Source organism: Myxine glutinosa, chromosome 10 (assembly GCF_964187855.1).
Source record: "Myxine glutinosa chromosome 10, kmMyxGlut1.1, whole genome shotgun sequence".
In the NCBI taxonomy this organism is placed as follows: Eukaryota; Metazoa; Chordata; class Myxini; order Myxiniformes; family Myxinidae; genus Myxine; species Myxine glutinosa.
Window position 1 is genome coordinate 20189510 of NC_136270.1, and position 15546 is coordinate 20205055.

General features: G+C 44.9%; 1 protein-coding gene across 2 annotated transcripts in view; it reads right to left on the reverse strand.

Annotated features, from left to right (window-relative positions):
• Window positions 1-884: 884 nt before the first annotated feature.
• The window catches only part of MSL1 (MSL complex subunit 1), a 50720-nt gene continuing 36058 nt past the window's right edge, over window positions 885-15546 (reverse strand). For both annotated transcript variants that reach the window (XM_068127322.2, XM_068127323.2), the window contains exons 7-8: window positions 13652-13724; window positions 885-2094 (exon numbers count right to left, since the gene is read on the reverse strand). In XM_068127322.2, coding sequence (XP_067983423.2) covers window positions 2001-2094; window positions 13652-13724 — 167 coding nt within the window. In that variant the 3' untranslated portion in view covers window positions 885-2000. The remainder of the gene's footprint in view (window positions 2095-13651; window positions 13725-15546) is intronic.

The window sequence follows — 15546 nt, forward strand, 5'->3', positions numbered from 1 at the left end:
GTCTTCAGCACGAAAAGAAGTTCCGGACGACGACGAAGATACTGCACCACCTGACAAGGCGCCTGCTGAAGTGGCGCCTTCAGAAGAGCTGTAATGCTCTTCTTTGCTGTGCAGTACAGTAAAAACTATTATTTATATACTTACCCAGTATCTATTACAGTATTTTCAAATATACTGTACAGCTATATATACACGTACAAATATTTTTCTAATACGTAAGGATGGGTCTCAAAAGTGTGTTTAAGAGTGTAGAAAGGGTTTATAAGACCGTGGGAAAGGTTTACAAGAGTATGGGGAGGGTTTTTAAAGGCTTAAAATATATTAAAATAATAAAATTAATATATGGTTTCTACTTCGCGGATTTTCACCTATCACGGGGGGTTCTGGAACGTAACCCCCATGATAAACGAGGGATGACTGTATGTATATACATATATATATATATATATATATATATATATATATATATATATATATATATATATATATATATAAATTATATATATATATAATTATATATTGGATTGGGGGACGCATGAAATATGTAAAGATTATTTGGATTTGACCCCACGTTCATGGGTCAAATGGCAAAAGAAAAATTTAAACTAAAATTTCATATTGGGTCATTCCTGAATGGAACCTTATGCCATCTTTTAACGTTGCTTTTGGTGAGAATCGTGGGGATTTGCAATGGAGCGCCACCAACTTTGCTCTCGTTGAAAGATGATTCAAGCTGTCATTCTCATGCTACAGTGTAAAACACCAGGACAGTTTATAGCTGGGTCAGGATTCAAACAGGCCAGACAGTTTAAAGGCAAGTGTGCATACCTCTTGGCCATCATGACAGCCCCAAATGTAGATAATAATAAAACATAATACAGGCATCTTGTTCCGCTTCAGTGATTTTAATGACATCTACATCAGAACAGATCGGTACAAAAACTCAGCATTTTACAGGCAACAGCTGCCAACATCGGCATGACCCCAATCCTAACAGGCAATGGTGCAAACGGGTCAGCTGGAACTATGTACAGTTTGGTGCACCATGTAGCCACCAGGAACCACATACGCACGTCTCTCGATCAAAAATAGACAAGGTAGAAATGGGAAGTGAGAGGTGAGAGAAATGAGCAGCAAGACAAAGCCTCCATGTATACAAAAAATTACCCGAATATGAAACTTAGATAAAGATGACAAACAAAAGGGCAACTAAGCCTTTGTGGGTGGACAGATAGCATCTTGACGCTCCAAACGTGGTCTCCACAATAGCAAACTTGAATCTGGTAATCAAGTCAAGGTAAATAATTACTCGGTGTATCACATGTCAATTTGGGGTTCCTCACAAGACTGCAGGGTGAACCTCAAATTAACTGTGCGTTCCTCATTTTAAAGCAATTGCTAATGGATCCGCTTTCCTGAATATCATCAGATACCAACCGATAGAATGAGCTGGTCATAAAATGAATGATTACAGGAAAAGGTAAACTTATTGAGAGGAGGGGGTGAAGGGAAGGAGAGGTCAAGGATAATTTCTTTGAATACAACACCCCCCTCACCCACTCCCACCTCCAAACTTTGTTTACTCTCCAGTGTAGACATGGCTTTAAAAAGCCCAGAGGGAGTGTAAAGGGATGGGAGAATGCTTCAAGGCCATACAAGTGGACCACAAAACAGACAGACTGCAGTTAATATGCACAGAGACGATGGAAAACTGTCACTTGCACAATTTCAGCCTGAGAGACAGAGAGAAAAAAAAAAAAACCACAACAACAACTAAACGAAAGCAAATGTAAAGAGGTCACGTTTGAAAATTGTAAACAACAAGTCTATCTCCTCGCTTTACGTAGGCGTTCTCACAGGTTGACGTTCAGAGCAGTCAGGATGATCCCAAATCTCTTCCTGACAAGTCTTTCTGCCGTGCATCATTCCATGGACCAGAAACAGTGGCCACAACTTGTTAGAATTTGTGGAAACTCAGCGCATCAAGGCCGTCCGAATAATCAGCGGCCTTTGCTCCGGCCCAGCGCAGACTGCTTTTTTGGCGTCTCCACACGCTGACGACTTCGATCATCCAACCATGGCAACTCAAAGTCTCTGCGGTAAACAACAGCAGCCAAGCCAATATAAACGATTAAAGAAAAATCAGAAATGTGTACATAATTATATTCCTATTCACAGGTAAAATCCCACAAATGGTGAAACAGTAATATTTAAATGAAATAAATAAATAACATGAGAGGGAGAAATGGTCCCACACACATATACACAACCAAAAGGTGGAAAAGATGGATCTTCAGATGGAAAAGGGGTGTCAGGGTATGTGGGAATATTGATTGTTTAACTCCACAACCAAATTTGAGGCAAAAAGGGGAAATGTGTCAATGAGTCTGCCTAATGGTTAACATTTTCACATATCTGTATTTACTACACGTCAAATTGTAGAAAAATCTCATTAGTCGATTTTTATGTTTTACAAGATAGTCCTCAATTGCTTAGCGACATTGAAAGCGACCGCAATGAACGGACATTCCTGAGCAAACGTGGTGACTTGGGTGATGTGTCACCTGCTAAGCAAGGACAGAAAACCCTCCAGGTTTACATACATTCAATCAATATTTGCTCAACAGAAAGACCATGTCATAATCTGCAGATGGCTGAGAAGCCCTCTTATACCAGATAAATGTGTTACATGCAACAATATCAATGTTGAGAAAAACAACATAAATTATCCAGCAAACTCAAGACTGCAAATATAAATCCAGAAAATGGGAATAGCAGGATTAATTGTGGGATTAAAAGGGATAGAAACAATGAGGACTGGAGGGAAGGAAAACAATGAATAAAACTAGACTCTACCCTCACCCAGACTGGTTTTGTATTTTTATAGTATTTATTTTATAGACGTACTCACATTCTAATTGTACATACGTTATAGACATAATCGTATTCTAATTGTACATACTTTATAGACATACTCGTATTCTAATTGTACATACTTTATAGACGTACTCACATTCTTAATTGTATATACCTTATAGAGGTGCACGGTTGAAAAAAGAAAAAGAGAACATGTTCTACTGGCTACCACTAGGTGGCATTTGTGACCTACGTTAACACATTCTGTGCGGACAAACAGACAGCAAAATGGACGCAAATGCAACACCCTCTCCTTTGACGATGGTAATAACAGGCAAAACGTTTGGGGTGGGAGAATTAAAACACGAACGAGGTGTGGCAAGGAAAACAATGCATGAGACTCTTCATCAAACCAAATTATATTAATTAGCCAACAATGCAAACGGGGGACAATAAACACTCGTAATGCCTTACAGAGGAAGGATTTCAAGATAAGCTAGTTAGCTCAAAACAAGTTATTAATATAAAAATCAATTCATGATTTCTTATTTTTGGGTAAAATGTATTGGGTGACGATGTGTTGAGCTTTCAATTTAATGGCAGCTCTGAGTATCTCTGAATGTTGTGATGGTAGTTTTATGAGAGTTGTTTTGGTTAAGAGGTTTCTGGTGGGTTTGGGTCTGTTGCTGAATTTGATGGGTTGACATTAGATGCTTTACTCATATAGTTGGCAAAAGATGGAGAAGGAAACTTGACTTGACTTAGGGGCCTTGCTGAATTAAGGCTCAGCATGGTCGCTTCCAGGATAATATTCTTCCATCTTTTCGGGTGAGAGTCGAGGGGCAGGGATCATTTTGGCTGAAGTCAATTTTCAATTTCATACTCTGTACAACAAGGGCAAGTACAAATAAATAATGATATCATATACATGTATAAAGAGAGTGATGCAGAGTAGATGGGCATTTTTTTTTTTTAAGTCGAAGCTTGTAGCGAAAAGACTTGAAGAAACATATCAATTGCTAGACAAAAAAAAAAGAAACCTGTCTCATTCAGTCAGATCCTGTCTGATTGTCTCAGAAGAAGAGCCAATACTTTTGCGTCTTCAGACAAATAGGGCTGCTGAGGCAGTTTTTCCGTTGGTTAGGGGACACGGTCCTGGACGGGTCACCACTCCGACACAGGATACTTGAATGGCTCATTCTTCCCAGTAAAATGGTACTAATTTTGCTGATCTCGCAAAGGATGACAGGTAGAGTCAACCCAACTGGTGTTATTTTAACGTCACGACAGGGGCTCAAACTCAGGACCCTAATGTCTTAAGGCAGCCACCTTAACCGTTTAGCCAACACCGGGCATGATTGTCTCCGACAATCTTGTTTTGCGGCTGCACCAGCTTTGGTTGGATTGAAGTGATATACCTGGTAGGACGGACAGTATGTTAACCGGTGTGCGATGAAGATGTCCATGCCAACAGAGGAGTTGCTGGTGGACTGTGGACGAGGCTAGGGGCTGTTTGGTTTGGTGGTGAATCTGCGAGTTTGCAATGCGTTGTTGGTACCAATGAACATTCTCCAGATGTCTGAGGCATTTCATGTCGAATATATCCAGTCTGTGCAGGTTTACAGCAATAGTTGCCCACTCCTGACCTGCACAGGATAGATAGCACCAGAGCACGGTAAATCTTGCTTTTGTTTTCTGGTGGATGCGTAATATTCCCAGGGATGGATTTTAAAATCTCTGTAAGGTTATTTTTTATCAGTCCCGTTGCTCTCCAATAATCACTAGTACAATTTCAGAGCTCTTCAGCTTCCAGGATCTTTTCACTTCAATTTTGAGGCCTTGGTATTTCGTGATTTCCTTGATTTCTGAGTTGCTTAGGTCAAAACCACTGAAGACTGACACCTAAATTAGCAATGCCTTGTTTTCTTCTTCTTCTTTTTTTTTTTACCTCAGTACTATATCCGGTCACAATACTTTGTTTTCTATGTTCATGCTTGATGGGATCATTCGGTCATACGTGAGCATTACTTCCTTGTTTTCAGTGATTGCTTTTGGTTTATGTTTCCACAAGTTTTCTGGAATTGGAGATATTGAGACTTTTGCAGATGTGCCAATGGATTGATTACTCAACATACTTAGTTGTATCTTTGGGTGTACAGCTGCTCTGACGTGAGTTTTTTTGTTTTTTTTTACATCCTGATAGGAGGTGGTTCGTACTTTATGTTTCTACCTTGCAAGTGCAAGAGTGTGTTACGTGCAACAGCTACATGCTGCCTTCGAGTGCGTAGCAGTGACCAGGGATATACAATAAATCATATATTCTCATGTAGTACATAGGTTGTGTGTGTGTGTGTGTGTGTGCGTGTGCGTGTGCGTGTGTGTGTGTGTGTGTGTGTGTGTGTGTGTGTGTGTAGGTTAGAATTGTGACGAACAGAAATGAGAACAAGATGTATGTGTGTCTAACAATATATAAACACTAATCTGCATCGATGTGCACAATGCTATACAACCCTATGCCGTGATGTTAAACCATAATTACCAACCTGGACCATGTTGTACTATTCTGGTTTGCACCATGCTGCCTTCGCATGTATAACAATGATCAGTGATCTACTATATAAGAGAGCCGTCGGTCTGTCTGTGTCTGTCTGTCTGTGTCGCCATTTTTCTCAGAGATGGCTGAACGGATCTGTCAAACTTTCAGAGGTTAATCGGTAAGTGCCTGTGAGTGTTTTAGGCAAATATATATATGTATATATATTTAAAAAAATAAAAAAACAATGTTCGTTTTTTGGGTTTATTTAAAAAAGAAAAGAAAAAAAAAAAGCACTCGATAGTGCCTAAGCCTTTTTAAATTAATGACAGTTACACACAAGTACACATTCGCATAAATAAATACAAAACAATCACCAGACATTTGAACACAAATGAATCAAACAATTCCGGAAGTGTACGAAGTTGGAAGTAAGGCTTCTTCTTCTTCCTGATCTGCATCACACTTAACTCAAACGTGATGAACGGCACATTCACCAGCATATATTCAACGAAAAAGGTGATGAACCCCCTTCCACTCCCCTCCCTTTCCTGCCTCCTCCCTCCCCCAACCCCCCCCCCCCTCCGCCCAGCGTACCCCTGCTAGTATACAATAAATCATATTGTTGCGGATATGGGATTTGGCCTACATCCATATCCGCTTGTAAATATTCCCCTATTTCCCCAATACTTCCCAACTATCCCCAATCCCCCATTCCCTAGTCCCATTGTCTGTAAACAACACTCTGTAGCCCCGACCTTCCCCTATTTCCCCCATTAAATGTCGCATCCAGGTTCACCGCATCTCACGTAGACAACTATAGGACATCTTGCTAGTTATTCTTAGTCTATGTCAGTTAAGGACTCGTTTCCATTAATTCTGACTCTTCGTTGCACCAGAATGTGATTGTATGGCACCGTTAGAAAGTTTAGGACCTCCCAATACCTCCCCGCAGCTCTTCCTCATGGTACAACAACAACAACAACAACAACAGCGGCGGCGGCGCGGGGAGTGTGCGTCCTCACTCCGGCTTGGTTAGCCGCCATTGAACATGTGCTCCGACGGGGTTACCACGCAGGGGCTCGCTGTCAGCTCCTCGTCAAGGGCGGAGCCCGGTAACCCCCCCGCACCCAATAGGAGCGGCGGACCGATTCCATCTGGGGCGGAGCTAACGAGCCGAGGGCGTGTCACTCCCCGCTGGACATGCGCAGGAAGAGGGAGGTGACGTGAGATGCGCCCCCAGCACGGAGAGAGAAGACGCCACCTCCAAGCGCTGAATACCTCCCCGCATCTCTGGACCGGACCGCGTTTGATTCTGCCCCTGAGCCAAGGTGCACCTTGTGCTATCGACTGCCTGCCCTTCCTTGCCATCAATCCCTGTGTAAGTCAGTCTTGTCCCGTTTGTCTGTGGTCTGTCGGGAATAGATAAGACTGTGTCTAAGTGCCCATCTTTTCTGTGCTTTACCTCTTACCGTGTAATCTACCCGTTTCTGCATTACCAATTATATCCTCCTCCGGAGGTCTTGAGAACTGTACCCCTTGTGTCGTTGCATATATCCCAGCCGTTGTGTCCTTTCCTTCATTGATTTAGCATAGCGCGATTCGGCCAACGTTCGAGTGTAATCGGGTAAACTGTGCGAACACGGCGGCCATTCCGCTCGGTCAAGCAACATCTAAGTCGTGTCCGTAACAATTGGTGTCGAGGAGTGAGATTGGACCCGAAGCGCGCTTCACGCGCTCGAAATTATAACGGCGAAATTTGATTGTGTTTTACAAAAATAAAAACCCGAATTTTGAAAGTCGCGCTATGGCAGATCAAGACGGCTGGGTTCCGGTAGAGGAGAGTGAGGCAGGGTCGATCCAGGACCAAATTGAGGGACAAGAGGAGAGCGAAGCAGTGAGGGTGGCAGGTTCGCAAAATAGCGTCGTCGCGCACGAGGTTACGGGCGCGCAAAATGGCGCCTCGCACATGGCCACGGCGACCGCGCCCATAGTAGCGCCACCGGTGGATTTGAACCTTTTTTATGCAAATGAAGGCCCTTATGGGCAAGAATAATGAAGAAATGGAAAACAGAATGATGGGGGCCCTTATGGGACAAATGGGAGACCAAATTGGAGGTTTGAAAAACAGTATGGGGTCCAATAGCGAGAAATTGAGGGAGGACATGGGGGCCCAGATCGGAGGGTTAGGGAGTAGAATAGAGGGATTAGACAATAGATTAGGGGAAATACAGGAGGGGTTAATGGGGGTAGAAAACAGAATGGCCGCTCAAGAGAATCAAATGGAAGGGATGCAAGAGGGGTTAGAGGGGTTAGAAAACAGTATGGAAGGCAAATTGAGGGACATGAGGGACCAAGCGGAAAGGGAAGTTAAACAAATGGGGCAGTAGATAGAGGGGGTCAGAATGGGGGTAGAAACTAAATTGGATGCTCACAGGGAGGAAATGGAGCAGATGAGGGTGGCATCTGGGCAGGAGATGCAAGTGATGGGAGAAGAGATCAGAAGGTGTGAGTGAGGAGGTCGGAGGAGTGCGCGAGGAGGTGAGGCACTGTAAGGAGCGCATGGAGAAGGAGGTGAGAAAGGGGACTGTAAAATTGCAAGGTGGTATAGAGGAGTTGACGCTGGGAGTAGAACAACTGACAGTGGGACAAAAGGAGTTGGGGGACCAGGTAAAGAAGAACACAGCGGTAATAGAGGGTTTAAAATCGACACAGAAGGAGATGAAAAAGGACGTAGGGGTAATTAAAAAAGAGTGTCAGACGGTACACGAGGACCTGACGAGGAAAATGAACAAGGTGGTAGAGGTGATGGAGGTTAAAGAGCGGGAGGTGCGGGAGCACATAGAAAAAAATAAAGTGGAGTTAGAGGAAGAACTTAAAGGGGCGCACGAGGAGATGAAGGAGGTGAAGCAGAAATTAGAAGAAGTGGAAGAAGGGGTGAGCGAAATTAAGAAGCGACGGAGAGAGGATAAGAAAGAGATAAAGGAGGAGGTAAAAGAATTGGTCCAAAGTCTGTGTTCGGATCGTGATGATGTGCTCATTAACCGGATGAGGGATTCGCAGGTGATGGAGGAGAAGCGAAGAGAAAGAGGACCCGGTGTAAGTGGTGACCAATATGGTCGTGCGTATGATGCGCCAGGTGATTTAATAAGCTTGGGGGTCGAGATAGACACGGATGTTCGTGAGAGGCCAAGAGTGAGGTGTATGGCTGGTCCGGAGGGTATGGAACGAGAGGTGCGAGGTGTGGGTGAGCAAGGTTGTGGTGGTATGGAATGGGTAGCGGGTTGCGGAAGTGTGACCCATGCATCGACACCAACAGGGGTAGTTTTTAGAGGGACAGGGGAGGCACGAGAGCCCCTTGGGGGTAATGTACTGTGGGGGCCCGGCCGGTTCGGCCCCGCACTGACCCCGCAAGGGGCGACGCACGGGGTCCGGCAGGCGGGCAACGACTCGCATACGAGGTGGTCCCACAAGGTCCCACTCGCGCCGTATGACGGTGGGTAAGGGTGGCATCCCTGCCACCCTTCCCATGATATGGGGCAAAGGAGCACTAGGTTTATGGGGTGTATGGCAGTGAAAACTAGCCCGGGTGGGTTAGGATATTGATAGGGATCTAGCGAAGATGACATTAGGTAACGTTAAGGTTAGTTAGTGACTGATACCTGTAGTGGGGACGTAGTAGCTTAGTGGTTGATAATGACGAGGGAGCGCAATAGTTTAAAGGGACGACTGGGAAGCGCAAGTTTCAGAGGGGAGTAGTTAGATGAGATGATGCTGTGTGAGAACTGGACAGGTGTGTGGAGCAGTGTATGAGTAGTGAGTGTTGTGGATCAGCGCGAATGCGCTTTGGGGAGAGAAGGGTGCAGGTGGCACCAGGTGTGAGAGCACAGGTGTGCAAGTACAGGTGTGTGGAATATATGGAGCAGAGAATGACTGGTGTGGAGAGAGTTGGAGTAAGTGGTACGGAGTGGTGTGCATGGTGCGAAGGTGTGGATGGGGGAAGAGTGGACCCCCATCACGAATACCCGGGGCGGGTAGTGTAAGTGTTAGGTAGAGGGTATAGGTAAATTGTGGTTGGATATTGGCATTTGTGGTGCGGTTGCAGAATGGTGTTGTGGATGGGTGCATTAATGTTGTGGAAATGGCTGGGCGTGTAGCCTGTTAGTGTGTGTAGTTGGTTTGGGCACTCCACCACTGTGAGGATGTCGGCCAGGTGAGGCCGCAGGTGGGCTCTGGGAGCCGTTAGTGTCAGTGGGTGCCTGAGGATCCCGGGTGTGGATCGGGCAGCCCGTGCCAGAGAGGGCACTGAGGGGGTGAGAGTGCGAGAGGGCCTTCCCCAGTTAGTTAGGTTAGGGTGAGGAGCAGGTAAGCTCGGGTGGCAACTACAGTGGTGGAGGTGTGCAGGTGGGTAGACCTGCTGGGAGAGCTACACGTCACAGCCCAGAAATTGTGCGAGAGCACCGAGTGTTGAATCGGGGGAGTGAGACCCCAAATTGAGAGGCACCACAGTTTGGTCAATGGGAAATGGTTTTTAGAACCCATAGTGTAAGTTGGCCAATGGATTGGCAGGGAAAGACCCCGGGTAATGTAAAGTTGTTAAAGTCAGTTAGGAAATAGTTAGGATTGATGAACCTGTCGCACCATACGCAGCCACTTACCTGAGGTGATGATGATGACTCCACACCGGTGTTCCTTTGTTCTGTGTTGCAGGAAATAAGAATTGCTGGTTGGATTGGTGAGACGCATCACGACGTGGATGAGACATTGGGGTGATTCCATCTCTCCCTCCTTAGGAGGGACTGATGATGAATTGGTGATGGCAAATTTTGATGTTGAATTGGAGATGGCAAATTTTGATGAGAGTTGGAAATGGCAAATTTGATTGGTTAGGAGGGAGAGAAGACGAATTTGGTTTATGGGAGGAACGGGGAAGACAGTAGGGACGTTTGTTGATTTGTAAAGTAGATGTTTATGGGTAGTGTTGTGTTTTGTGGATACAGTAAGGGGTAAGGGAGGGGCAATGTAGGTTACCTGGTGGGGGGGGGGGGCGTACGGTAGGAACGTACCTGTCTCACCTGGTTCCCATGTGCCCCCAGTGTGCATTACCTTGTATTGCGTGCACTTTTGCGCCCTTACCACCTTACTCAATTGTCTTCTTTTGTCTCCCACCTCCGAGGATCTGGCTTTGGGGCAGAGAGAGAGGAGAGAGAGGTGCTGGCTCCGCAGTTGTGGGCCTGCACTTTCACTGCTTGCTGCCTGGATCGATACACCATATGGACCGCAATTTTGGTGGCCGCCCACAATGGACCGCAGTTCTTTTGCGGGCAAGCACCACCTGTTGATGGACCTCTGGGTCAACGTGGCACCTATGCCATACAGGTGAACCGCTTATAGTTGGCCCCCCTGACGGCCACAATTCAGAAATGGACGCGGTTGGCGCCTTTCTTTATTTTTAAAGAAGCAAGAAGGCCAAGTACACCACATGAAGGCAAGACCAGCGGCAGAACATCGGCCGGCTGCGACACCACCGGTGACTATGAACACTTTATTGGTGCACCGGATGGTGCTGACTGTACATGATGGGGTGGTGCTTTTGGTGCTTGGATGGGGTGCTCTGCACATTATTAAAGGCCGTAAGGCCACAGAGCACTCGTGGGTTGGTGTATCGATGCTGGCATGCGTGCTCTCTCTCTATGCATAACATCTGCATGTGTTCCTCAAAGAACAGGTCCTGGATCGTAGTGTAAATATCAGTGTAGTCTTGTATAAATGATGCTCCCTACCGGCTGTATGTTTAGTTTGAGGATTCTTTCCGCGATTCGGTTATCCTGTGGGTGTGTTTCTGTGAGGAGAAGGGTGCAACGTCGCAGGGGGACATATTTACTCATTTGTGAACATCTGTAAAACTGTCGCACTCAGGGTTGAGTTAATAGTAGAGGGAACTACATCTGAGTGCCACACTAACGTAGGTAAAAATTTATCGGGTCGGGACGCCCCGAGGTAGAGAAGGGTGCAATGTTGCGGATATGGGATTTGGCCTCCATCCATATCCGCTTGTAAATATTCCCCTATTTCCCCAATATTTCCCAACTATCCCCAATCCCCCATTCCCTAGTCCCATTGTCTGTAAACAACACTCTGTAGCCCCGACCTTCCCCTATTTCCCCCATTAAATGTCGCATCCAGGTTCACCGCATCTCACGTAGACAACTATAGGACATCTTGCTAGTTATTCTTAGTCTATGTCAGTTAAGGACTCGTTTCCATTAATTCTGACTCTTCGTTGCACCAGAATGTGATTGTATGGCACCGTTAGAAAGTTTAGGACCTCCCAATACCTCCCCGCAGCTCTTCCTCATGGTACAACAACAACAACAACAACAACAACAACAACAGCGGCGGCGGCGCGGGGAGTGTGCGTCCTCACTCCGGCTTGGTTAGCCGCCATTGAACATGTGCTCCGACGGGGTTACCACGCAGGGGCTCGCTGTCAGCTCCTCGTCAAGGACGGAGCCCGGTAACCCCCCCCCCCCCCCCGCACCCAATAGGAGCGGCGGACCGATTCCATCTGGGGCGGAGCTAACGAGCCGAGGGCGTGTCACTCCCCGTTGGACATGCGCAGGAAGAGGGAGGTGACGTGAGATGCGCCCCCAGCACGGAGAGAGAAGATGCCACCTCCAAGCGCTGAATACCTCCCCGCATCTCTGGACCGGACCGTGTTTGATTCTGCCCCTGAGCCAAGGTGCACCTTGTGCTATCGACTGCCTGCCCTTCCTTGCCATCAATCCCTGTGTAAGTCAGTCTTGTCCCGTTTGTCTGTGGTCTGTCGGGGATAGATAAGACTGTGTCTAAGTGCCCATCTTTTCTGTGCTTTACCTCTTACCGTGTAATCTACCCGTTTCTGCATTACCAATTATATCCTCCTCCGGAGGTCTTGAGAACTGTACCCCTTGTGTCATTGCATATATCCCAGCCGTTGTGTCCTTTCCTTCATTGATTTAGCATAGCGCGATTCGGCCAACGTTCGAGTGTAATCGGGTAAACTGTGCGAACACGGCGGCCATTCCGCTCGGTCAAGCAACATCTAAGTCGTGTCCGTAACAATATATTCTCATGCAGTACATGCTGGGCTTAATCAAAACATACAGTTATACTGTATATGCTTGAATTTTTTTTAATTCGGGTGTCTTGCTCGTTATTGTATCTTGTTTATTTGACTTTTTGAATGCCTCTTGTATCTTACTGATATATTTAGTAGAGATTATAACGAATTAAAGAGCCTCTCGAGTTATTAACGAATTGTAGCAGACTTGTCAGATGATAAATATACCCCTACCTTAAAGTGAATATCCAGACTTTCCCTCATTTTAGTGAGGTGTATAATCAAGTCAGAACGTGTCCAGTAACATTCTTGTCTTGGTTGCTTCATTATACCACCACAATATTGGCAAACAATAAGTGCTTTGAACTGAAGTTAAGCACAGATCCAGATTGCACTGCAGTCAGATTAGATAATTTGTCCCATCAGTAGGCAAATGTTCCAGCAAACATGCATTCTTACAGTAACCCCCTCTTGGACCCCCAATCTAGACTTTCCAACCACCTGCGGTCTTCTCATCTAACTCAATCCGCTTACTTGCAAGGTTACCATGTTTCTTCCCCTCCTCTTTTGTTACAAACTTATTCCCTTGCTTGTTATTTTAAAAATATGGCCCCACTACATTATCTTCTTTACCTTATGTCACTTTGCTCTTCCATAACCCTTGATTTTTGGACACAAAAAATAATAAGAGCACCAGCATGGAAGTGGTACGTCATCTCTGTTTTTAAGTCACAGGATGCTCATGATCAATTTGAATGGAGATGCAAGTTAATGGGGAAAAAAACCCCACTAAAAGACTGGCCTAGTTCACATTTCAAACTATTTTTTATTTTTCCAAAGAGAGGAAATGGTTTTTATTTTATTTTTTTCCCTTTTAAAAATCTTATCAAGAACAGCCGTTGATGTGCTGTTCATAATGTGTATGTAACCAACTGGCTTTTATTGGGTACACCGTGCTTGTGGTTAATAAGTGAAAGATATTGGCTGCAGCTGCCATCATGTGTGACGTGGTTAGCAGTTCGTTTACGTTTTACTCTCCAAACAAACAAAGCAGTGTGTGACAACCCTGCTAGAGTAAACCCATACATTATCTTCCCATGTAGATAACCCCGTGGTAATAGTCAATGTTCTGCTAGTATCAGTCGAGAAACCAGACATACTGTGGTGAGAGGCGAGGAATTGGCCGACCAAATGCCACCACAGGTAGCAGGGGTGTAACTTCCAGGATCTCAACTACAACACAACACAGACACAAAAAACGGATTAGGGTAAAGTCTTAAATCGGGGAAGGGTTTATTGAACCCAAACACAATTGATAAGGTATGCTTTAACATAAGCAATAGAAAAAGAATAATAATAATACAACAACAACAACATGCATTTTAAGGCCATTTTCCCTGCAAGAGCAGGGGTTAGCCGCCGTTATTATTAGAATAATAATAATAATAATAATAATAAAACACATGCTTTATAGTTTTTTCCTGCCTGACATTAGGAAGGCTAATTTTAAAAGAATGAAAGAGGAACAAAGTGAAATAAATTAGGATTTTGTACTTTTCACAGTTAGATGTTTAAGGGTACCCAAAGCACCCACTCCTTATGGGAGTGGCAAGCAGGGTCATGTTATTATCTTTATGATTATTAATACTAGGTACCCGCCCTATGGGCTATCTAGTTCCAAGCATGCAACACGCTCTTCTGACACATCCCTTTAGTTGGGCAGTGTATGGGCAACAGATCGTTTCCTCGATTGCTCCAGAAAATAAAAATAACCTGGCTTACATATACAGTCATGGCCAAAAATATTGGCACTCTTGCACTTTTTTTTTCAAATAATGCACCATTTTTTCCAGAAAATTGTTGAAATAAAAATATATTTTGGTATCCACATCTGTATTTCTTTGGTCTGTAGTGGAACAAAACAAAAAAACTGAAAAATTACTAAATCCTATCTTATTCCACACATATATCCAAAAATGGCCCGGACAATATTATTGGCACCTTTTAGAAGTTGTTCAAATTAAATTTCAACCAGGTGATTCTCCTTTACTTTGGAAATGAACTCACCTGTGGTGGGTTGCAGGTGCCTGCAACATAAAAATCACTCATTCAACCAGTTTGAAGACAGAAAAGGAGTCATTCTGCTGTTTTGTGTCACTGTGTGTACCACAATGAGCATGGAGAAAAGAAAGAAAACCAGATAATTGTCTGAGGAGGTCAGACACAAGATTGTAGCCAAGCATGGACAATCTCAGGGCTACAAGTCCATCTCCAGAGACCTTGATGTTCCTGTGTCCACCGTACGCAATGTTATCAGAAAGTTTAAGGCCCATGGCACTGTAGCCAACCTCCCTGGACGTGGCCGCAAGAGAAAACTTGATCAAAGATTGCAGCAAAGGATTGTTCGAATGGTGGAGAAAACACCTTGATCAACTGTCAAACAGATTCAAGCTGAACTTCAGACACAAGGTAGGACAGTTTCAACTGGCACCATCCGTCACCAACTCAATGAAAGGGGGTTCTATGGTAAGAGACCCAGGAGGATCCCACTGCTGAGAGAGAGACATAAGAAAGCCCGACTGGAGTTTTCCAAAACACACCTGAACAAGCCAAAATCCTTCCAGGAGAATGTCCTGTGATGAGACAGATGAGACCAAATTAGAGCTTTTTGGTAAAGCACATCATCTCTATGTTTACAGAAAACAAAATGAAGCCTTCAAAGAAAAGAACACCTTCCCTACAGTCAAACATGTAGGAGGTTCAGTGATATTTTGGGGTTGCTGTGCTGCCTCTGGCATTGGTTGCCTTGAATGTGTGCATGGAATCATGAAATCAGGAGATTACCAAGGCATGTTGTAGCGCAATGTTCAAACCAGTGTCAGAAAGCTTGGTCTCCGTCGAAGGTCATGGGTCTTGCAGGAGGACAATGATCCCACACACACTTCAAAAAGCACCAATGAATGGTTCAAGACAAAACACTGGACTGTTCTGAAGTAGCCAGCATTGAGTGCAGATCTAAATCCCATTGGACACCTGTGGGGAGATCTGAAAACAG